This window comes from Salvelinus sp. IW2-2015, unplaced genomic scaffold (genome assembly GCF_002910315.2).
Source record: "Salvelinus sp. IW2-2015 unplaced genomic scaffold, ASM291031v2 Un_scaffold16312, whole genome shotgun sequence".
In the NCBI taxonomy this organism is placed as follows: domain Eukaryota; kingdom Metazoa; phylum Chordata; class Actinopteri; order Salmoniformes; family Salmonidae; genus Salvelinus; species Salvelinus sp. IW2-2015.
Genome location: NW_019957531.1, coordinates 272,206 through 291,636, shown reverse-complemented (window position 1 = coordinate 291,636; position 19,431 = coordinate 272,206). Strand labels below are relative to the sequence as shown.

The window sequence follows — 19,431 nt, the reverse complement described above, 5'->3', positions numbered from 1 at the left end:
TTTGAAACGCCAGCCAAGCAACACAGCACCAGCACCTCAAACATGATACAGCAGAGCCGCTTGAAAACAGCACTGAGGACCGCAGAGAATCTGTTAAACTTCCAGAAGAGGATTGCATACAACTCAACCCCTCCTTTAAGGGCATTGCAAGGCCTACTATATTTATTTGAAAATAAACCCCGGGAAAAAGCATCCTCCATTCGCTATTTAAATGCATAGATCACATGTATCTTTTCCCACTGTCCCTGTTTCGATACAGGTCCATTCTAAATCAAAACAAATTTCACACATATATTATTTAGTATATGTAAGACAGTATTAAATCAAGAATAGCATAAGAAACAATTACTTTCTTTGTTGTTGACTTTTTCGAATCATAGTTCCACACCTCATGTAGCCTAGCCCATAGGCCTATATGTTTTAATATGGTTTGTATCACAACTAAAGTGGCCGAATAACTTCAAATTAAGCACATTAATCTGCTTTACAAGAGGTGTAGAGCCTAACTGGCATACATAAGCAGCACATGAGTTTCAAGTTGGGGGAGGATAATTTTCAGCATATAAATGCACCTTTATAATAGAAGCATTACATGAATAATTGCAATTTGCGGTCACTTTTGATAATGGTGTTTTCTGCTAATGGAACATTTGTGCTTGTAGCCTACTACCATGTGCACATTGCTGCGCTTATAATGTGATTAAATAATATTTTGTACTATGGGGGATAGTAAATTGACATAGGCTGGTGCTTTTGCTGTTCATTAGGCCTACTCATCTTGTTGGCTGACGAAAAGTAAATGTGGACAGTTCTTCCAATATCTTCAATATGGACCTCAGAATTGCATAAGGACGCATGCAATTGCGTCCCCAATGTGTCTGTCTTCACTTATAGCCTGTGAGAGAGACCCGATCACTTGACGGAGCGCGCAGCACTCAGAGAGAAGGGCACAACGGCCACTAACCACAAAAGGCATGGATTTTTTTGCGTGCATTACAGCCACACAAATTTTAGGCATTATCAAGTGTTGTCAAATTGTGAATGAGTGACTGATGTAGTTTGTACAGCCTGCACAAAAAACTAAGCAGAGCTCATGCCTTTCAAGCAACTTTTTTCAAATCATCATTAGAGTGGCATCATGCAGCCTTACAATGTATTAAAAATCATCAAAACATGTAGCCCAACGTTTGTAGAACCGGTAAAGTTACATTAATACATCTAAATTAAGCATATAGGAATATATAAACTACCGTTCAAAAGTTTGGGGTAACTTAGAAATGTCCTTTTCTCTTAGAAATGTCAAATTGATCAGAAATACAGTGTAAACATTGCTAATGTTATAAATGACTAATGTAGCTGGAAACAGCTGATTTTTAATGGAATATCTACATAGGCGTACAAAGGCCCATTATCAGCAACTCCAGGATGCTGGCCTTCTAGGCAGAGTTGCAAAGAAAAAGCCATATCTCAGACTGGCTAATAAAAATAAATGATTAAGCTGGGAAAAAGAACACAGACACTGGACAGAGGAACTCTGCCTAGATGGCCAGCATCCCAGAATCGCCTCTTCACTGTTGACGTTGAGACTGGTGTTTTGCGGGTACTATTTAATGAAGCTGCCAGTTGAGGACTTCTGTGAGGCGTCTGTTTCTCAAACTAGACACTCTAATGTACTTGTCCTCTTGCTCAGTTGTGCATCGGGGCCTCCCACTCCTCTTTCCATTCTGGTTAGGGCCAGTTTGCGCGGTTCTGTGAAGGGGGTAGTACACAGCGGTGTACGAGATCTTCAGTTTCTTGGCAATTTCTCGCATGGAATAGCTTTAATTTCTCAGAACAAGAATAGTCTGATGAGTTTCAGAAGAAAGTTCTTTGTTTCTAGGCATTTTGAGCCTGTAATTGAACCCACAAATGCTGATGCTCCAGATACTCAACTAGTCTAAAGAAGGACAGTTGTATTGCTTCTTTAATCAGGACAACAGTTTTCAGCTGTGCTAATATAATTGCAAAAGTTTTTTCTAATGATCAATTAGCCTTTTAAAATGATAAACTTGGATTAGCTAACCCAACGTGCCATTGGAACACAGCAGTGATGGTTGCTGATAATGGGCCTCTGTACGCCTATGTAGATATTCCATAAAAAATCTGCCATTTCAGCTACAAGTCATTTACAACATTAACATTAACAATGTCTTTCAGATCAATTATTTCAAATTATTATTTAAATTAAATTAAATAATTAAATAATTTCAACAACAAAAAAATTGTATTTCAGATCAATTTTATGTTATTTTAATGGACAAAAATGTGCTTTTAAAAAAACAAAACAAGGACATTTCTAAGTGACCCCAAACTTTTGAATGGTAGTGTATTTCTTTGTTAACCGCTCAACACAGAATAGCCGCATGTGCGCACTCCCTCAAATCGTTTGGAGAAAATATCCTTTCTATTTTTTTCAGCTTTGTTCATTTGTATTCTTCATACTATAAAATAATGCCACGGAATTCTAAGAAAATCTTGTGTGCTAAATTAACTAGTGTAGCCCTCAGCCATTTGGCATAGCCAGATCAGGACCTAACATAAGGACAACTCAGAGTATGCTATTCTGTTCTTCTGAAATAGACTTCTTAGACTTCATGCTTCTTTAGACCTGTCTAAAATAATGGATTTATTGTGAAGGTGTAGGCTATATTACATGGATTTATTATACTTTTTAAAATGTAGATGTTTCAAAGGTCTGCATCAGTGGCTTGTAGGCTATGTGTGTAAGCCAGGAGAAGCTAAATGTGTTTATGTTAATGGTCAATTACTGTGAAAGTGACAGTTGTTTCCTTGACAATCACCGGCTGACGAAAGTTTGTGACCGCCACAGCCCTATACAGTGGGGAGAACAAGTATTTGATACACTGCCGATTTTGCCGATTTTCCTACTTACAAAGCATGTAGAGGTCTGTAATTTTTATCATAGGTACACTTCAACTGTGAGAGACGGAATCTAAAACAAAAATCCCAAAAATCACATTGTATGATTTTTAAGTAATTAATTAGCATTTTATTGCATGACATAAGTATTTGATACATCAGAAAAGCAGAACTTAATATTTGGTACAGAATCCTTTGTTTTGCCAATTACAGAGATCATACGTTTCCTGTAGTTCTTGACCAGGTTTGCACACACTGCAGCAGGGATTTTGGCCCACTCCTCCATACAGACCTTCTCCAGATCCTTCAGGTTTCGGGGCTGTCGCTGGGCAATACGGACTTTCAGCTCCCTCCAAAGATTTTCTATTGGGTTCAGGTCTGGAGACTGGCTAGGCCACTCCAGGACTTGAGATACTTCTTACGGAGCCACTCCTATTGCCCTGGCTGTGTGTTTCGGGTCGTTGTCATGCTGAAGACCCAGCACGACCATCATCAATGCTCTTACTGAGGAAGGAGGTTGTTGGCTAAGATCTCGCAATACATGGCCCCATCCATCCTCCCCTCAATACGGTGCAGTCGTCCTGCCCCTTTTGCAGAAAAGCATCCCCAAAAATGATGTTTCCACCTCCATGCTTCACAGTTGGGATGGTGTTTCTTGGGTTGTACCATCCTTCTTCTTCCTCCAACACGGCGAGTGGATTTAGACCAAAAGCTCTATTTTTGAATCATCAGACCACATGACCTTCTCCCATTCCTCCTCTGGATCATCCAGATGGTCATTGGCAAACTTCAGACGGGCCTGGACATGCCGCCTGCTTGAGCAGGGGACCTTGTGTGCGCTGCAGGATTTAATCCATGACGGCGTAGTGTGTAACTAATGGTTTTCTTTGAGACTGTGGTCCCAGCTCTCTTCAGGTCATTGACCAGGTCCTGCCGTGTAGTTCTGGGCTGATCCCTCACCTTCCTCATGATCATTGATGCCCACGAGGTGAGATCTTGCATGGAGCCCCAACCGAGGGTGATTGACCATCATCTTAACTTCTTCTATTTTCTTCTATTTTCTAATAATTGCGCCAACAGTTTGTTGCCTTCCACCAAGCTTGCTGCCTATTGTCCTGTAGCCCATCCCACTTGTGCAGGTCTACAATTTATCCCTGATTGTCCTTACACAGCTCTCTGGTCTTGGCCATTGTGGAGAGTTGGAGTCTGTTTGATTGAGTGTGTGGACAGGGGTCTTTTATACAGGTAACGAGTTCAAACAGGTGCAGTTAATACAGGTAATGAGTGGAGAAACAGGAGGGCTCTTAAAGAAAAACTAACAGGTCTGTGAGAGCCGGAATTCTTACTGGTTGGTAGGTGATCAAATACTTATGTCATGCAATAAAATGCAAATGAATTACTTAAAAATCATACAATGTGATTTTCTGTATTTTTTTTTAGATTCCGTCTCTCAGATTGAAGTGTACCTAGATAATAATTACAGACCTCTACATGCTTTGTAGTAGAAAACCTGCAAAATCGGCAGTGTATCAAATACTTGTTCTCCCCACTGTATGTACATGAAGGCAGGGTAAAGTGACTAGGTGTCAGGATAGATAATAATAAGAGTAAAATACAGAACAGAGTAGCAGCAGGAAATGAAGAGTAAAAGTGTGTGAGTGTGCCTGTGTGTGTGTGTAATGTTTATGTACTGTATGTGTTTTTGTGTTGTTTCGGTATGTGTGTGTGTGCGTATGTAGTGTATGTGAATGTGTGTGGGTTTTTTGTGGGAGTGTCAATGTTGTGTGTGTGTGTGTGTATGGTGTGTATACACTGAGTGTACAAAACATTTGGAACACCTTCCTAATATTGAGTTGCAATGCACTTTGCCCTCAGAACAGCCTCAATTCTTCAGGGCATGGACTCTACAAGGTGTCGAAAGCGTTCCACAGGGATACTGGTCCATGTTGACTCCAATGCTTTCCACAGTTGTGTCAAGTTGGCTGGATGTCCTTTGGGTGGTGGACCATTCTTGATAAACACAGGAAACTGTTGAGTGTGAGAAACCCAGCAGCATTGCAGTTCTTGACACACTCAAACCGGTGCACCTGGCGCCAACTACCATATCCTGTTCAAAGGCACTTTAATATTTTGTCTTGCCCTATGAATAGCACACATATACAATCCATGTCTCAAATGTCTCAAGGCTTAAAAATCCTTCTTTAACCTGTCTCCTACCCTTCATCTACACTGATTGAAGCGGATTTAACAAGTGACATCAATAAGCGATCATAGCGTTCACCTGGTCAGTCTATGTCATGGAAAGATCAGGTGATCCTAATGTTTTGTACACTCATTGTATATAGTCTAGTGAGTGTGCGTAGGGTCAGTGCAAGATAGAGTCAATGCAGATAGTCCAGGTACCATTAATTGACTTTTTAGCAGTCTTATGTAGGTAGAAGGTGTCTCAGAGCCTGTTGGGCCAAGAAATTATTTATTTACTTAAAACCAGGTAAGTTGACTGACAACACATTCTCATTTACAGCAAGTACCTGGGGAATAGTTACAGAGAAAAGGAGATGAATGGGCCAGTTGGAAGCTGGGGATGATTAGTTGGCCATGATGGTATGAGGGCCAGATTGGGAATTTAGCCAGGACACCTGGGTTAACACCCCTACTCTTACGATAAGTGCCATGGGATCTTTAGTGACCATAAAGAGTCAGGACACCTGTTTAACATCCAATCCTAAAGACGGCACCCTACACAGGGCAATTTGGGATATTTTTTTCTACATTCAAGACAGGATAAACAAATTGATTCAGAAGATAATAAAATAAGTTTATTTTAATTACTTTTTTTCTCAACTTGTTTCTATTACTTTCTAGCATGTCAAGCTAACATACTCAGTAGGTAGCTAGCTAGTCATCTAGCTTTGTAGCCATGGATTGTGCACCTTCCATTGTTTAGAGAAGTAGCTACCTGCTGTAGACACCTAGTGGTTGTTTTTCTTTTCAAACCAGGGCAGAGGAAAGCAACATTCAACTACACAAATGCTGTTTACATTTTTACATTGATTTCCATACTGAATGAAGCACTTAAGGGACCTCATGGGAGCCATTTTTCACTTAATTTAAGAGGGACATTTTCCTTAAAATGTTTTGTGCAACTGACTTAAAGTTAAGGAAACTTTAAGGGAAAAGGTAAGAGGGAAATTTACTTAAGATGTTTTAGGCAACCGGGCCCTGGAGTCTTTGGCAATTTTTGGGGCCTTCCCCTGACACCGCCTGATATACAGGTCCTGGATGGCAGGGAGCTCAGCCCCAGTGATGTACTTGACTGTCCACACCACCCTCTGTAGCGTTTGCGTTCATTTGGTATACCAAGCGATGATGCAGCCAGTTAAGATGCTCTTAATGGTGCAGCTGTCTAATTTTTTGAGGATCTGAGGGCCCATGCCAAATATTTTCAGCCTCCTGAGGAGGAAGAGGTGCTGCCATGCCTGCTTCACGACTGTGCGGGTGTTTGTGGACCATGTTAAGTCCTTAGTGATGTGGAAACCAAAGAACTTTAAGCTCTCGACCCGCTACACAACAGCCCTGCCTTGCATGCATTTTTTGTAGGTAGAATAAAAGTGGTCTAGAATTTTAGCTTACTCTGGGTGAGGGGTTTCGTGTTTGTTTCTGGCCCCATCCAGACGTGTCTAGGAAAGCTGTCTGTGATATCTGTGTCCTCAGTAAGCTCTCTCATGTTGAAACAGTTGGAATACTGGTCATGAGCTGATTCACAATATAAAGAATGTTTTCAATAGGCTACCATCAGTGATAGACTGGCCACAGGGCAATTCTATCATATGCCAGATGGGCTGGTACATATTCAGCCACATGGGCCTTTCTAATATTTTTTGTTGTATAATAATAATAATAATAATAATAATAATAATAATAAAATGCTAATAATAGGGGCCAGTGTGCGGACTGCTTGTTGCAATTTTGATGAGGCTCTTGTTCAGGGCATGAATGGGATAACAAATCCAGTTTTTGGGGTCATCCGTAAAGAAAACTTTAAGCTTGTCTCTCAATTTAAAAAAAATGTGTCAATACATTGCCCCTTGATAACCAGCACTCCCCATATCATTGCATAGTGCAGAAAATACATGAGAGTTCAGGGACCTTGCTTTAACTTGTTATGGATAGGGGGCAGCATTTTCACGTTTGGATGAAAAGCGTGCCCAGAGTAAACTGCCTTCTACTCAGTCCCAATTGCTAATATATGCATATTATTAGTAGATTTGGATAGAAAACACTCCGAAGTTTCTAAAACTGTTTGAATGATGTCTGTGAGTATAACAGAACTCATATGGCAGGCGAAAAACTGAGAAAAATCCAACCAGGAAGTGGGAAATCTGAGGTTTGTAGGTTTTCAACTCTTGGCCTATCAAATACACAGTGTCTATGGGGTCATTTTGCACTTCCTAACGCTTCCACTAGATGTCAACAGTCTTTAGAACCTTGTTTGATGCTTCTACTGTGATATGGGGCCGAATGAGAGGGGAATGAGTCAGGGCTCTGGCAGAATGCCAGGAGCACGTGACGCTCGTTCACGTGAGAGCGAGCTCTGTTCCATTGCTTTTCTGAAGACAAAGGAATTCTCCAGTTGGAACATTATTGAAGATTTATGTTAAAAACGTGAGTTTAGATTGTGTACTGAACGCACGAACCAAAAGGAGTAATTTGGACATAAATTATGGACTTTATGGAACAAATAAAACATTTATTGTGGAACTGGGATTCCTGGGAGTGCATTTTGAAAAAGATCATCAAAGGTAAGTGAATATTTATAATGCTATTTCTGATTTATGTTAAATCCAACATGGCGGATATCTCTTTGGGTTGATTTGTTGTCTGAGCGCCGTACTCAGATTATTGCATGGTTTGCTTTTTCCGTAAAGTTTTTGGGAAATCTGACACAGCGGTTGCATAAAGGAGAAGTATATCTTTAAATCTGTGAATAACACTTGCATCTTTTATCAATGTTTATTATGAGTATTTCTGTGATTTGATGTGACTCTGTGCAAATTCACGGGATGTTTTGGAGGCAAAACCAAATGTAAACTGAGGTTTTTGGATATAAATATGAACTTGATCGAACAAAATATACATGTATTGCGTAACATGTTGTCCCGGGAGTGTCATCTGATGAAGAATATCAAAGGTTAGTGATTCATTTTATCAATATTTCTGCTTTTTGTGATTCCTCTCTTTGGTTGGAAAATCGCTGTTTACTTTCTGTGACTAACATAATGATATATTCTCCTTTCGCCGAAAAGCTTTTTTGAAATCGGACACTGTGGTTAGATTAATGAGAATTTTATCTTTAAAATGGTGTATAATACGTGTATGTTTGAGAAAATTGAATTATGATATTTCTGTTGATTGAATTTGGTGCCCTGCAATTTCATTGGCTGTTGGCGAGAGGTTCAGCTAGTCCTAGACAGGTTAACTAAGTTAACCATTTTCCAAAACGTCTTTCAAGTTGTCAGGCATTCCCTTGGCAGCAAGAGCCTCTCGACGGATGCTGCAGTGTACCCAAGTGGCGTCGGGAGCAACTGCTTGCACGTTACCACTCCACTATGTCTCCCTGTTATGGGCAGCAGCTACGTTTGGCTACATACGGACCGTTAGTGGAATTCCCGAGAGAGAGAGTAACAGTAAATGTGATTAGATGTTAATTATTTGACTAGGCTACCTGTATTTAACATTGTGTTATTTCGCTGAACACTAGATGGATTAATTTTATTTTTAGCAGTGAAACAAGGCTACTAAAAAACTCACCCAAATGTATAGCCCCATTGAAAAATATAAATGGACTGTTTGAAAATGTGAAGAATGTTTTTTAAATATATATATACAGTATATATATATCATTTCATTAATGTGAATCACATTTTTATTTGGTGTACCCCGATGGCATTGCGCGTACCCCTGGGGGTAACACAATTTGAAATATAGATTTTGATAGCTATCACAACATTTAAAGGAACAACCTCCGAATTGTTATTTGTTTTCATAAAATGCAACTTACTGGATTCATGTCAACTACTTCAGAGACCATAAAAGGCATTTCATTTTAAAATCTATTGTCCAACAAATGTTTAAAGGCCTTGCTTGTTTAATTATCAATGATAAGATTATTCAAATATATAATACAAATCTCCAAAGATCTTTTTGTTTTGTTTTATAGCATTATATATTGCTCCAGGGCTAATTTCATTGGCATATTTTTGTTAGCATTTTGTAGATATTCAGAAAATGTATCAACCTTTATAAAGCAAACATCATCCCTTCGGTCTAGCACAGCAAATACTTAAATAGTTTAAGCATATGTTGCAGAACAGTGATTCAAAAAAATATTTATTTTTATTTAACCTTTATTCAACTAGGCAAGTCAGTTAAAAACTTCTTGCCGCACGGATTCCTTTAGCGGGATCATTTTCGTAAACAACCGCTGAATTGCAGAGCGCCAAATTAAAAAAAAATACAAAAAATATTTATAATCATGAAATCACAAGTGAAATATACCAAAACACAGCTTAGCTTGTTGTTAATCCACCTATCGTGTCAGATTTAGAAAATATGCTTTACAGCGAAAGCAATCCAAGCGTTTGTGAGTTTATCAATCACTAGACAAAACAGTAAGAACAGCTAGCCTCAAATTAGCTTGGTCACGAAAGTCAGAAAAGCAATCAAATTAATCGCTTACCTTTGATAATCTTCGGATGTTTGCACTCACGAGACTCCCAGTTACACAATAAATGTTATTTTTGTTCAATAAAGATTAGTTTTATAACCAAAAACCGCCATTTGGTTTGCGCGTTATGTTCAGAAAACCACAGGCTCAATCCGGTCCTGAAAGGCAGACGAAAATTCCAAAAAGTATCCGTAATGTTCGTAGAAACATGTCAAACGTTTTTTATAATCAATCCTGAGGTTGTTTTTAACATACATAATCGATAATATTTCAACCGGACGGTAACCTATTCAATACTACAGAGAAAGAAAATGTCGAGCTACATCTCTCGCGCGCAGGAACTAATCAAAGGACACCTGACGCGTTTTGAAAAATCTCGCTCATTTTTCAAAATTAAAGCTTGAAACTATGTCTAAAGCCTGGTCACAGCCTGAGGAAGCCACTGGAAAAGGAATCTGGTTGATACCCCTTTAAATGGAGGAGGGGCAGGCAACGGAACAGGGATTTTTCCAAATAAAAGGCACTTCCGGGTTGGATTTCCTCAGGTCTTTGCCTGCAAAATCAGTTCTGTTATACTCACAGACAATATTTTGACAGTTTTGGAAACTTTAGAGTGTTTTCTATCCTAATTGGTCAATTATATGCATATTCTAGCATCTGGACCTGAGAAATAGTCAGTTTACCTTGGGAACGTTATTTTTCCAAACATAAAAGTTCTGCCCCCTAGCTGAAAGAAGTTAAGAACAAATTCTAATTTACAATGACGGCCTACCAGAAGGCAAAAGGCCTCCTGTGGGGACGGGGGCTGGGACTAAAAATAAATTAAATAAAAATATAGGACAAAACACACATCACAACGAGAGACAACACAACACTACATAAAGAGAGACCTAACACAACAACATAGCATGGCAGCAACACATAATAACACAGCATGGTAGCAACACAACATGACAACAACATGGTAGCAACAACATGGCAGCAGCATAACATGGTAGCAGCACAAAACATGGTTCAACAATTATTGGGCACAGACAACAACACAAAGAAGGTAAGAAGGTAGACACAACAATACATCACACAAAGCAGCCACAACTGTCAGTAAGAGTGTCCATGATTCTTTGAATGAAGAGGTTGAGATAAAACTGTCCAGTTTGAGTGTTTGTTGCAGCTCGTTCCAGTCGCTAGCTCCAGCGAACTGAAAAGACAAGCGATCCAGGGATGTGTGTTACTCATTTGCCTCAACAAGAGCCAGTCCGCCTGAGTATGCGTGTGCCGTTCAATACAAGTTCAATACAAACATAAGTAAAATATGGAAAATTAGTAATTTGACAACCCACAATAAAAACAATTCTATCAGGTGTTTTGGCACCTGATAGTGACAGTCTAACAGACTGTCATTATCGGCACTTGAAATGACAGTCTAACAGTCTATGATTTACAGAGTTGACAAAAGTGACATTTTTCTTATTCATTCAAGTGTTATACAGTGGCAATTTCGTTTTTGCTCACTTGCTTTATGACTGAAAGCTAAATAAAATAAACATAATTTAACCAAAATTAATATCCTATTAGGGAGATGGAGTTGATAGTTTATGATTGTGACCATGGTGATTTCAATATTGTTTGTTTAAATCTATCAAAAGTAGAGACCTTTACAGACCATGACTCATGTGGCACTATATGTAATTAAGACATGAAGAAGGGGTCCAGAACTGTTCGTTTGTCGTTTTTTGTTGTTTTGTTCAGTGTTCAGTTGATTGATTAAAATATGAACACTTACCACGCTGCACCTTGGTCCTCTTCTCCTTCTCCCGACGACGTTCGTTACAGAACTACCCACCACCAAAGGACCAAGCAGCGTGGTGGAATGGACTCCTGGACATGGGAGGAAATCTTGGACGGCAAAGGACCATGGGCACAGCCGGGAGAGTATCGCCGTCCGAAAGAGGAGCTGGAGGCAGCTAGAGCGGAGTGGCGACACTACGAGGAATTGGCTCGAGGTAACGGGCACGAGAGGCAGACCCAGAATTTTTTTGGGGGGTGGCACACGGGGAGATTGGCGGACTCAGGTAGGAGACCTGAGCCAACTCCCCGTGCTTACCGTGGCGAGAGAGTGACTGGGCAGGCACCGTGTTATGCGGTGAAGCGCACGGTGTCCCCAGTGCGCACGCATAGCCCGGTGCGCTACATCGCAGCTCCTCGAATCGGCCGGGCTAAAGTGGGCATCGAGCCAGTAGGGATGATGCCGGCTCAGCGCATCTGGTCTCTAGTGCGTCTCCTCGGCCCGGGTTATACTGCACCAGCCCTACGCACGGTGTCCCCGGTTCGCCAGCACAGCCCAGTGCGGCCTGTTCCAACTCCCCGCACTTGCCGGGCTACAGGGGGGGATCCAGCCAGGACGAGTTGTGCTAGCTCTGCGCTCGAGACCGCCAGTGCGCCTCCACGGTCCAATGCATCCGGTGCCTCGGCCAAGGACAAGGCCTCCTGCATGTCTCCCCAGCCTGGTGAGTTCTGTGCCTGTGCTAAGCCCTAACCCTCCAGCATGTCTCCCCAGCCTGGTGAGTCCTGTGCCTTCTCCCAGAGCCAGGCCTCCTGTGTGTCTCTCCATTCCAGTGGTGATCCATGGCACGAAGCCTCCAGTGATGATCCATGGCAAGAAGCCTCCAGTGATGATCCATGGCACGAAGCCTCCAGTGAATCATCCATGGCACAAAGCCTCCTGTGGATGATCCATGGCACGAAGCCTCCAGTGAGGATCCATGGCACGAAGCCTCCAGTGATGATCCATGGCACGAAGCCTCCAGTGAGATCCATGGCACGAAGCCTCCAGTGAGGATCCATGGCACGAAGCCTCCAGTGAGGAGTTATGGCACGAGGCCTCCAACGAAGGACGTCAGTCCGGAGCCTCCAGCAACGCCCTCTAGTCCGGAGCCTCCAGCGTCACCCTCCAGTCCGGAGCCTCCAGCGTCGCCCTCTAGTCCGGAGCCTCCAGCGACGCCCTCTAGTCCGGAGCCTCCAGCGTCTCCCTCCAGTCCGGAGCCTCCAGCGTCACCCTCCAGTCCGGAGCCTCCAGCATGGCCCTCCAGTCCGGAGCCTCCAGCGACACCCTCCAGTCCGGAGCCTCCAGCGACACCCTCCAGTCCGGAGCCTCCACGCACGCCCTCCAGTCCGGAGCCTCCAGCGACACACTCCTGTCCGGAGCAGCCAGAGTCTCCCTCCTGTCCGGAGCAGCCAGAGTCGCCCTCCTTCCGGAGCAGCCAGAGTCGCCCTCCTGTCCGGAGCAGCCAGAGTCTCCCTCCTGTCCGGAGCAGCCAGAGTCGCCCTCCTGTCCGGGGCTGTCCGGGGCCCGCTGCGAGGGTCCCCGATCCGGGGTCGGCGGCGAGGGTCCCCGCTCCAGAGGCGCCACCTAGTGGGCCAAGGTAGAGCGGGGTCCACGGCCCGCACCAGAGCCGCCACTGCGGTGAAATGCCCACCCAGACCCTCCCCTATAGGTTCAGGTTTTGCGTCCGAGTCCGGAGGGGTGGGGGGGGGGGGGTGCTGTCACGCCCTGACCTTAGAGATCCGTTTTATGTCTCTTTTTTGGTTGGTCAGGGCGTGAGTTTGGGTGGGCATTCTATGTCTGGTGTTCTATGTTATCCTTGTTTTGTATTTCTATGTGTTTGGCCTGGTATGGTTCCCAATCAGAGGCAGCTGTCTATCGTTGTCTCTGATTGAGAACCATACTTAGGTAGCCTGTTCCCACCTGTGTTTATGGGTAGTTATTTTCTGTTTAGTGTGTGTCGTCACCTTACAGAACTGTTCGTTTGTCGTTTTTGTTGTTTTGTTCAGTGTTCAGTTGATTGATTAAAATATGAACACTTACCACGCTGCACCTTGGTCCTCTTCTCCTTCTCCCGACGTTTGTTACAGAATCCCTGCTGTCTATGAGGTCATTTTCCGACGGTCTCAAAATACAGTGCCTTCATGGAGTATTCCTAAAGTAGCCTGAATTCAAAATTGATTACATAGATTTTACAATACCCCATAATTACAGAAATATCTCATGTACATAAGTATTCCCACCCCTGAGTCAATACATGTTAGAATCACATTTGGCAACGATTACAGCTGTGAGTCTTTCTGGGAAAGTCTCTATTGTACATGGATTGTACAATATTTGCACATTATTCTTTAAAAAATTATTCAAGCTTTGTCCAGTTGGTTGTTGATCATTGCTAGACAACCATTTTCCAGTTTTGCCATAGATTTTCAAGCCGATTTACATCAAAACTGTAACTAGGCTACTCAGGAACATTCAATGTCATCTTGGTAAGCAATTCCAGTGAATATTTGGCCTTGTGTTTTGGGTAATTGTCCTGCTGAATGGTGAATTTGTCTCCCAGTGGCTGTTGGAAAACAATCTGAAACAGGTTTTCCTCTAGGATTTAGCCTGTGCTTAGCTCTATTCCTTATCTTTTTACCCTAAAAAAACTCCCTAGTCCTTGCCGATGACAAGCATACCCATAACATGATGCAGACACCACCATGCTTGAACATATGCGGAGTGGTACTCAGTGATGTATTGTGTTGGATTTGCCCCAAACATAACGCTTTGTATTCAGGACATAAAGTTAATTTCTTTGCCATGTTTTTTGCAGTTTTACTTAAGTAACTTATTGCAAACAGGATGCATGTTTTGGAATATTTTCATTCTGTACAGGCTTCCTTCTTTTCACACTGTCATTACGTTTAGTATTGTGGTTGTATTGTGTGTTGTGTTGTTGATCCAGTGTCAGTTGTCTCCTATCACAGCCATTAACCTCTGTAACTGTTTTAAAGTCACCATTAGCCTCATGGTGAAATCCCTGAGCTGTTTCCTTCCTCTCTGGCAACTGAGTTAAGAAGGACGCCTGTGTTTTTGTAGTGACTGGGTGTATTGATACACCATCTCAATTTAATCAATTTTAAATGAAGGCTGTAACACAACAAAATGTGTAACTGATAACTGATTCATTATAATATGATACTAACAGATTATAAACAGTTCATGGATACTGACAAGGCTTATAATGGATTATGAGATCATCATAAAGGGATAGTTACAAAATTACGCTTTGGTTTCCTTAACCTATTAGCAGTCTATGGACAAGGTAAGACAGCAATTCACGCTTTTGTTTTGTTTACCTGGTCACTATCTGCAATGCTATTTTTTTGGCATTTTTGTCCAAAAACCAATGCAAGTCAACTGCTCTCCAGACCCTATAAACCCCTTTGTGTGATTGGTACAGTTGGCTAGGCTAGATGGGCTGGAATCTACAAACAGGGACAGATTTGGGGCATGCCAACTTTAAAAACAAGTGGTTGGCACTGGTAAAACTTGTACAGGTCCTGACTCAGATACCCTACTGTCTATCATCTAGGTCTAGGATGTTTTCTGTTAATCCTTTACGCTAACACATAATTTCCTCTCCCTCCTCAGCACTTTTACTGGACGTAATGACCGTCGCCGGAATGCAGAAACTCGTGAAGCGCAAAGGACCATGGGAGATGACGCCTGGCCTCTTTGATTACATAGCGATGGACATTTACTCTTTCCCAGCAGCACATGCAAGCCGGGCTGCCATGGTATCCAAGTTCCTTTTGTCACACTTAGTGCTCGCTGTCCCTCTGCGCATCTTACTGGTGCTGTGGGCTTTCCTGGCCGGCATGTCCCGCGTCCTTCTTGGCCGCCACCACCTGACAGATGTGGGATTTGGTTTTGCATTGGGCTATCTCCATTTCAATCTAGTTGAAATGGTGTGGCTTCCCTCCAACACTTGCCAAACTTTGATCTCCATCGGGAAACTCAGTTGGATCCCCCTCTAATGACAATATCAGCATTTTAGGAAACCCACAAAAGCTTGACATCCTCCTATCCCTCGGTCCCTATTTTAGTTACGTTTTTCTGTCACAGCCCCTCACTGGCCCTCATGTCATTTTAAATAGAAGTCTATGAAGACATAATGTATGTTAATCACATTTACCCCTAGATAATACGTTTTTTTTCAGCTTTGACTGAATTTCTTTCTCCAGTGTAAATGCAGTATGCAAGGAAATTAATGCATCCTTGTGACACATTTCCGATGCCTTTCTGACTAGCGTTTATTTATTACATTTTGATCCACAATTTTTAGTTTTGTCAACATATATGACAATTAATTTTTTACTATAAAAAAACATTGTTTTTAAAACTCATTCTCTGCACCTGAAAGTGTATGTATTTAAAAATTGCAAGTATCAGTAAAACAATCATAAGCTATCAGGGATTTTGTGAAAGACACACTTTTACATGACTCACTGTCAGATATTTTGTGTACAGTATGCAGGAGAAGATACAGGTAACTGCCAAAGTAAACACTTGAGTAAATGAGGGACGCAAAGTATATTGATAGCAGATGCTTCCAACCAAGTGTGGTTCCTGAGTTAAAAAAAGCAATTAACATCCCATCATGCTTAGGGTCATGTATAAAATGCCTAGTTGCCCATTACTTTGGCTACCATGGCAAGATGAAGAGATCTCAGTTACTTTGAAAGAGGGGTGTCAAAAGAGCATTATCTGGCCCAAGGACCCACAGCAAAAATCAGTTTTTTTTCTTCACTACTTTCATTTATCTGCAGTCCATATTTAGCCTTAAAACTAAGTGTTTTACCATTTTCTTTTCAGGACATTTAGGGCTACAAGTAGAATAATTTGACATAAACAGTTGCATTCATGAGTTTTATTGACAAATGTCAATAAAAAATGTTGGTCTGCCAATCAAAAACCTGACTAAACTAATTTCTAAGAATGCTGTAAGTACAGAAATGTTTTGCTCAGTGGGAAATGAATATCCAACTATTGTGTGGCTTGTGAGCATCATATACAGTTGAAGTCGGAAGTTTACATACACTTAGGTTCGAGTCATTAAAACTTGTTTTTCAACCACTACACACATTTCTTGTTAACAAACTATAGTTTTGGCATGTCGGTTAGGACATCTGCTTTGTACATGACACAATAATTTTTTCCAACAATTGTTTACAGACAGATTATTTCACTTATAATTCACTGTATCACAATTCCAGTGGGTCAGAAGTTTACATACACTAAGTTGACTGTGCCTTTAAAAAGCTTGGACAATTCCAGAAAATGATTAGAAGCTTCTGATAGGCTAATTTACATAATTTACATAATTTGAGTCAATTGGAGGTGTACCTGTGGATGTATTTCAAGGCCTACCTTCAAACTCAGTGCCTCTTTGCTTGACATCATGGGAAAATGAAAAGAAATCAGCCAAGACCTCAGAAAAAAGACCTCCACAAGTCTGGTTCATCCCTGGGAGCAATTTCCAAATGCCTGAAAGTACCACATTCATCTGTACAAACAATAGTTTGCAAGTATAAACACCATGGGATCACGCAGCGGTCATACCGCTCAGGAAGAAGACGCGTTCTGTCTCCTAGAGATGAACGTACTTTGGTGCGAAAAGTGCAAATCAATCCCAGAACAACCTCAAAGGACCTTGTGAAGATACTGGAGGAAACAGGTACAAAAGTATCTATATCCACAGTAAAACGAGTCCTATATCGACATAACCTGAAAGGCCGCTCAGCAAGGAAAGGCCGCTCCAAAACCACCATAAAAAAGCCAGACTACGGTTTGCAACTGCACATGGGGACAAAGATCGTACTTTTCGTACTTTTTGTCCTCTGGTCTGAGGAAACAAAAATAGAATTGTTTGGCCATAATGACCATCTTAATATGTGGAGGAAAAAGGGGGTGGCTTGCAAGCCGAAAATCACCATCCCAACCGTGAAGCACAGGGGTGGCAGCATCATGTTGTGGGGGTGCTTTGCTGCAGGAGAGACTGGTGCACTTCACAAAATAGGTGGCATCATGAGGAGGAAAATTATGTGGATATACTGAAGCAACATCTGGAGACATCAGTCAGGAAGTTAAAGCTTGGTTGCAAATGGGTCTTCCAAATGAACAATGACCCCAAGCATACTTCCAAAGTTGTGGCAAAATGGCTTAAGCACAACAAAGTCAAGGTATTGGAGTGGCCATCACAAAGCCCTGACCTCAATCCTATAGAAATTTTGTGGGCAGAACTGAAAAAGCGTGTGCGAGCAAGGAGGCCTACAAACCTGACTCATTTACACCAGCTCTGTCAGGAAGAATGGGCCAAAATTCACCCAACTTATTGTGGGAAGCTTGTGGAAGGCTACCCGAAACGTTTGACCCAAGTTAAACAATTTAAAGGCAATGCTACCAAATACTAATTGAGTGTATGTAAACTTCTGACCCACTGGGAATGTGATGAAAGAAATAAAAGCTGAAATGAATCATTCTCTCTACTATTATTCTGACTTTTCACATTCTTAAACTAAAGTGGTGATCCTAACTGACCTAAAACAGGGAATTTTTACTTGGATTAAATGTCAGGAATTGTGAAAAACTGATGCTGTTCTAATTGCCTAAGATGCTATTTTTACATGAATGGAAATACGTGTCTCTACGTTTTCTTTACAGTAATTTCAGCAACACACTTTATATTGTGTTTAATTTTGTGGGTTTTGCCTTAAATATTGTCCGTTTCAAATGTGTAAGCGATAGCTTCCTGAAGCATTCAGATCAAAATATTTCTATGCGGTAATTCTTTTCATGCCACCACATAATGAAACTGCTGTCCTTTTGTAAGGCAGTCTACAGTTACTGGTTAAAACAAAAGTTCAGATTGAAATTAGATTTTTCAATAGATCAACATTTTGGATAAGTAAGGTGTGGGACAGGGTTGCGTAATAATAAAGTATTCAGTAAGTAAGCATTCACTGAACAGATTGATTTGAATTCAGATGGATGAAATTCTACTGGGTTAGGGTTGGTTTAATTCTATTACAAAGTGGGTCATTTATCTTTGAACAATGAAATGTTACCAGCAATCTTTTCATGTACTTTCTGATCTTGAATAGTGTATACACGCATGCGTCTATGTATTGGCATATCCATTAAACATAAATTATATCCTCAATTGATTTGCTGAAATGTGTGACATTTTGTATGGATGAGAACATAAGGGACAGTGCCCTCGAGATGCAGGTGCATTTTATGTAGGTGCATTCTATTTTTACAGAGGTCTGCTCCATCTAGGACACCTTTAACAATACCCTCCTCTGCGCTATACAGTAGCTGTACACTTTGTCAACATGGCAATTATTTGTTGGATGTGCCTGAACCAAACGCAATTTTAATATGTCAATTCAACTATTTATTCAATGGTATTCATCAACATAGTAATGTAATGCAATATTATGGACCTTTATCCCGTATATACACTACATAGCCAAAAGTATGCTCATCGAACATCTCATTCCAAAATCATGGGCATTCATATGGAGTTGTTCCCCCCTTTACTGCTATAACAGCCTCCACTCTTCTGGGAAGGCTTTCACTAGATCAGGGCTCTCCAACCCTGTTCCTGGAGAGCTACTGTGCCATCCTGTAGGTTTTCACTCCAACCCTAATCTAGCACACTTATTTCTAATAATTAGCTGGTTGATCAACTGAACCAGGTTAGTTACAACTGGGGTTGGAGTGAAAACATACAGGAAGGTAGCTCTCCAGGAACAGGGTTGGACACCCCTGTACTAGATGTTGGAACATTGCTGTGGGGACTTGCTTCCATTCAGCCTCAAGAGCATTAGTGAGGTCAGGCACTGGCTCCCAGTCAACATTCCAATTCATCCCAAAGGTGTTCAATGGGGTTGAGATCAGGGCTCTGTGC

General features: G+C 41.6%; 2 protein-coding genes across 2 annotated transcripts in view; both read left to right on the top strand.

The window, feature by feature from the left end:
* The window catches only part of LOC139027421 (inactive phospholipid phosphatase 7-like), a 7,563-nt gene extending 7,393 nt beyond the window's left edge, over window positions 1–170 (top strand). Inside the window, exon 2 of the mRNA XM_070442561.1 lies at window positions 14–170. Within this exon, the coding sequence (XP_070298662.1) occupies window positions 14–170 (157 nt within the window). The remainder of the gene's footprint in view (window positions 1–13) is intronic.
* The window catches only part of LOC112080406 (inactive phospholipid phosphatase 7-like), a 30,096-nt gene extending 11,414 nt beyond the window's left edge, over window positions 1–18,682 (top strand). Inside the window, exon 2 of the mRNA XM_070442550.1 lies at window positions 15,108–18,682. Within this exon, the coding sequence (XP_070298651.1) occupies window positions 15,108–15,493 (386 nt within the window). The 3' untranslated portion in view covers window positions 15,494–18,682. The remainder of the gene's footprint in view (window positions 1–15,107) is intronic.
* Window positions 18,683–19,431: the final 749 nt, after the last annotated feature.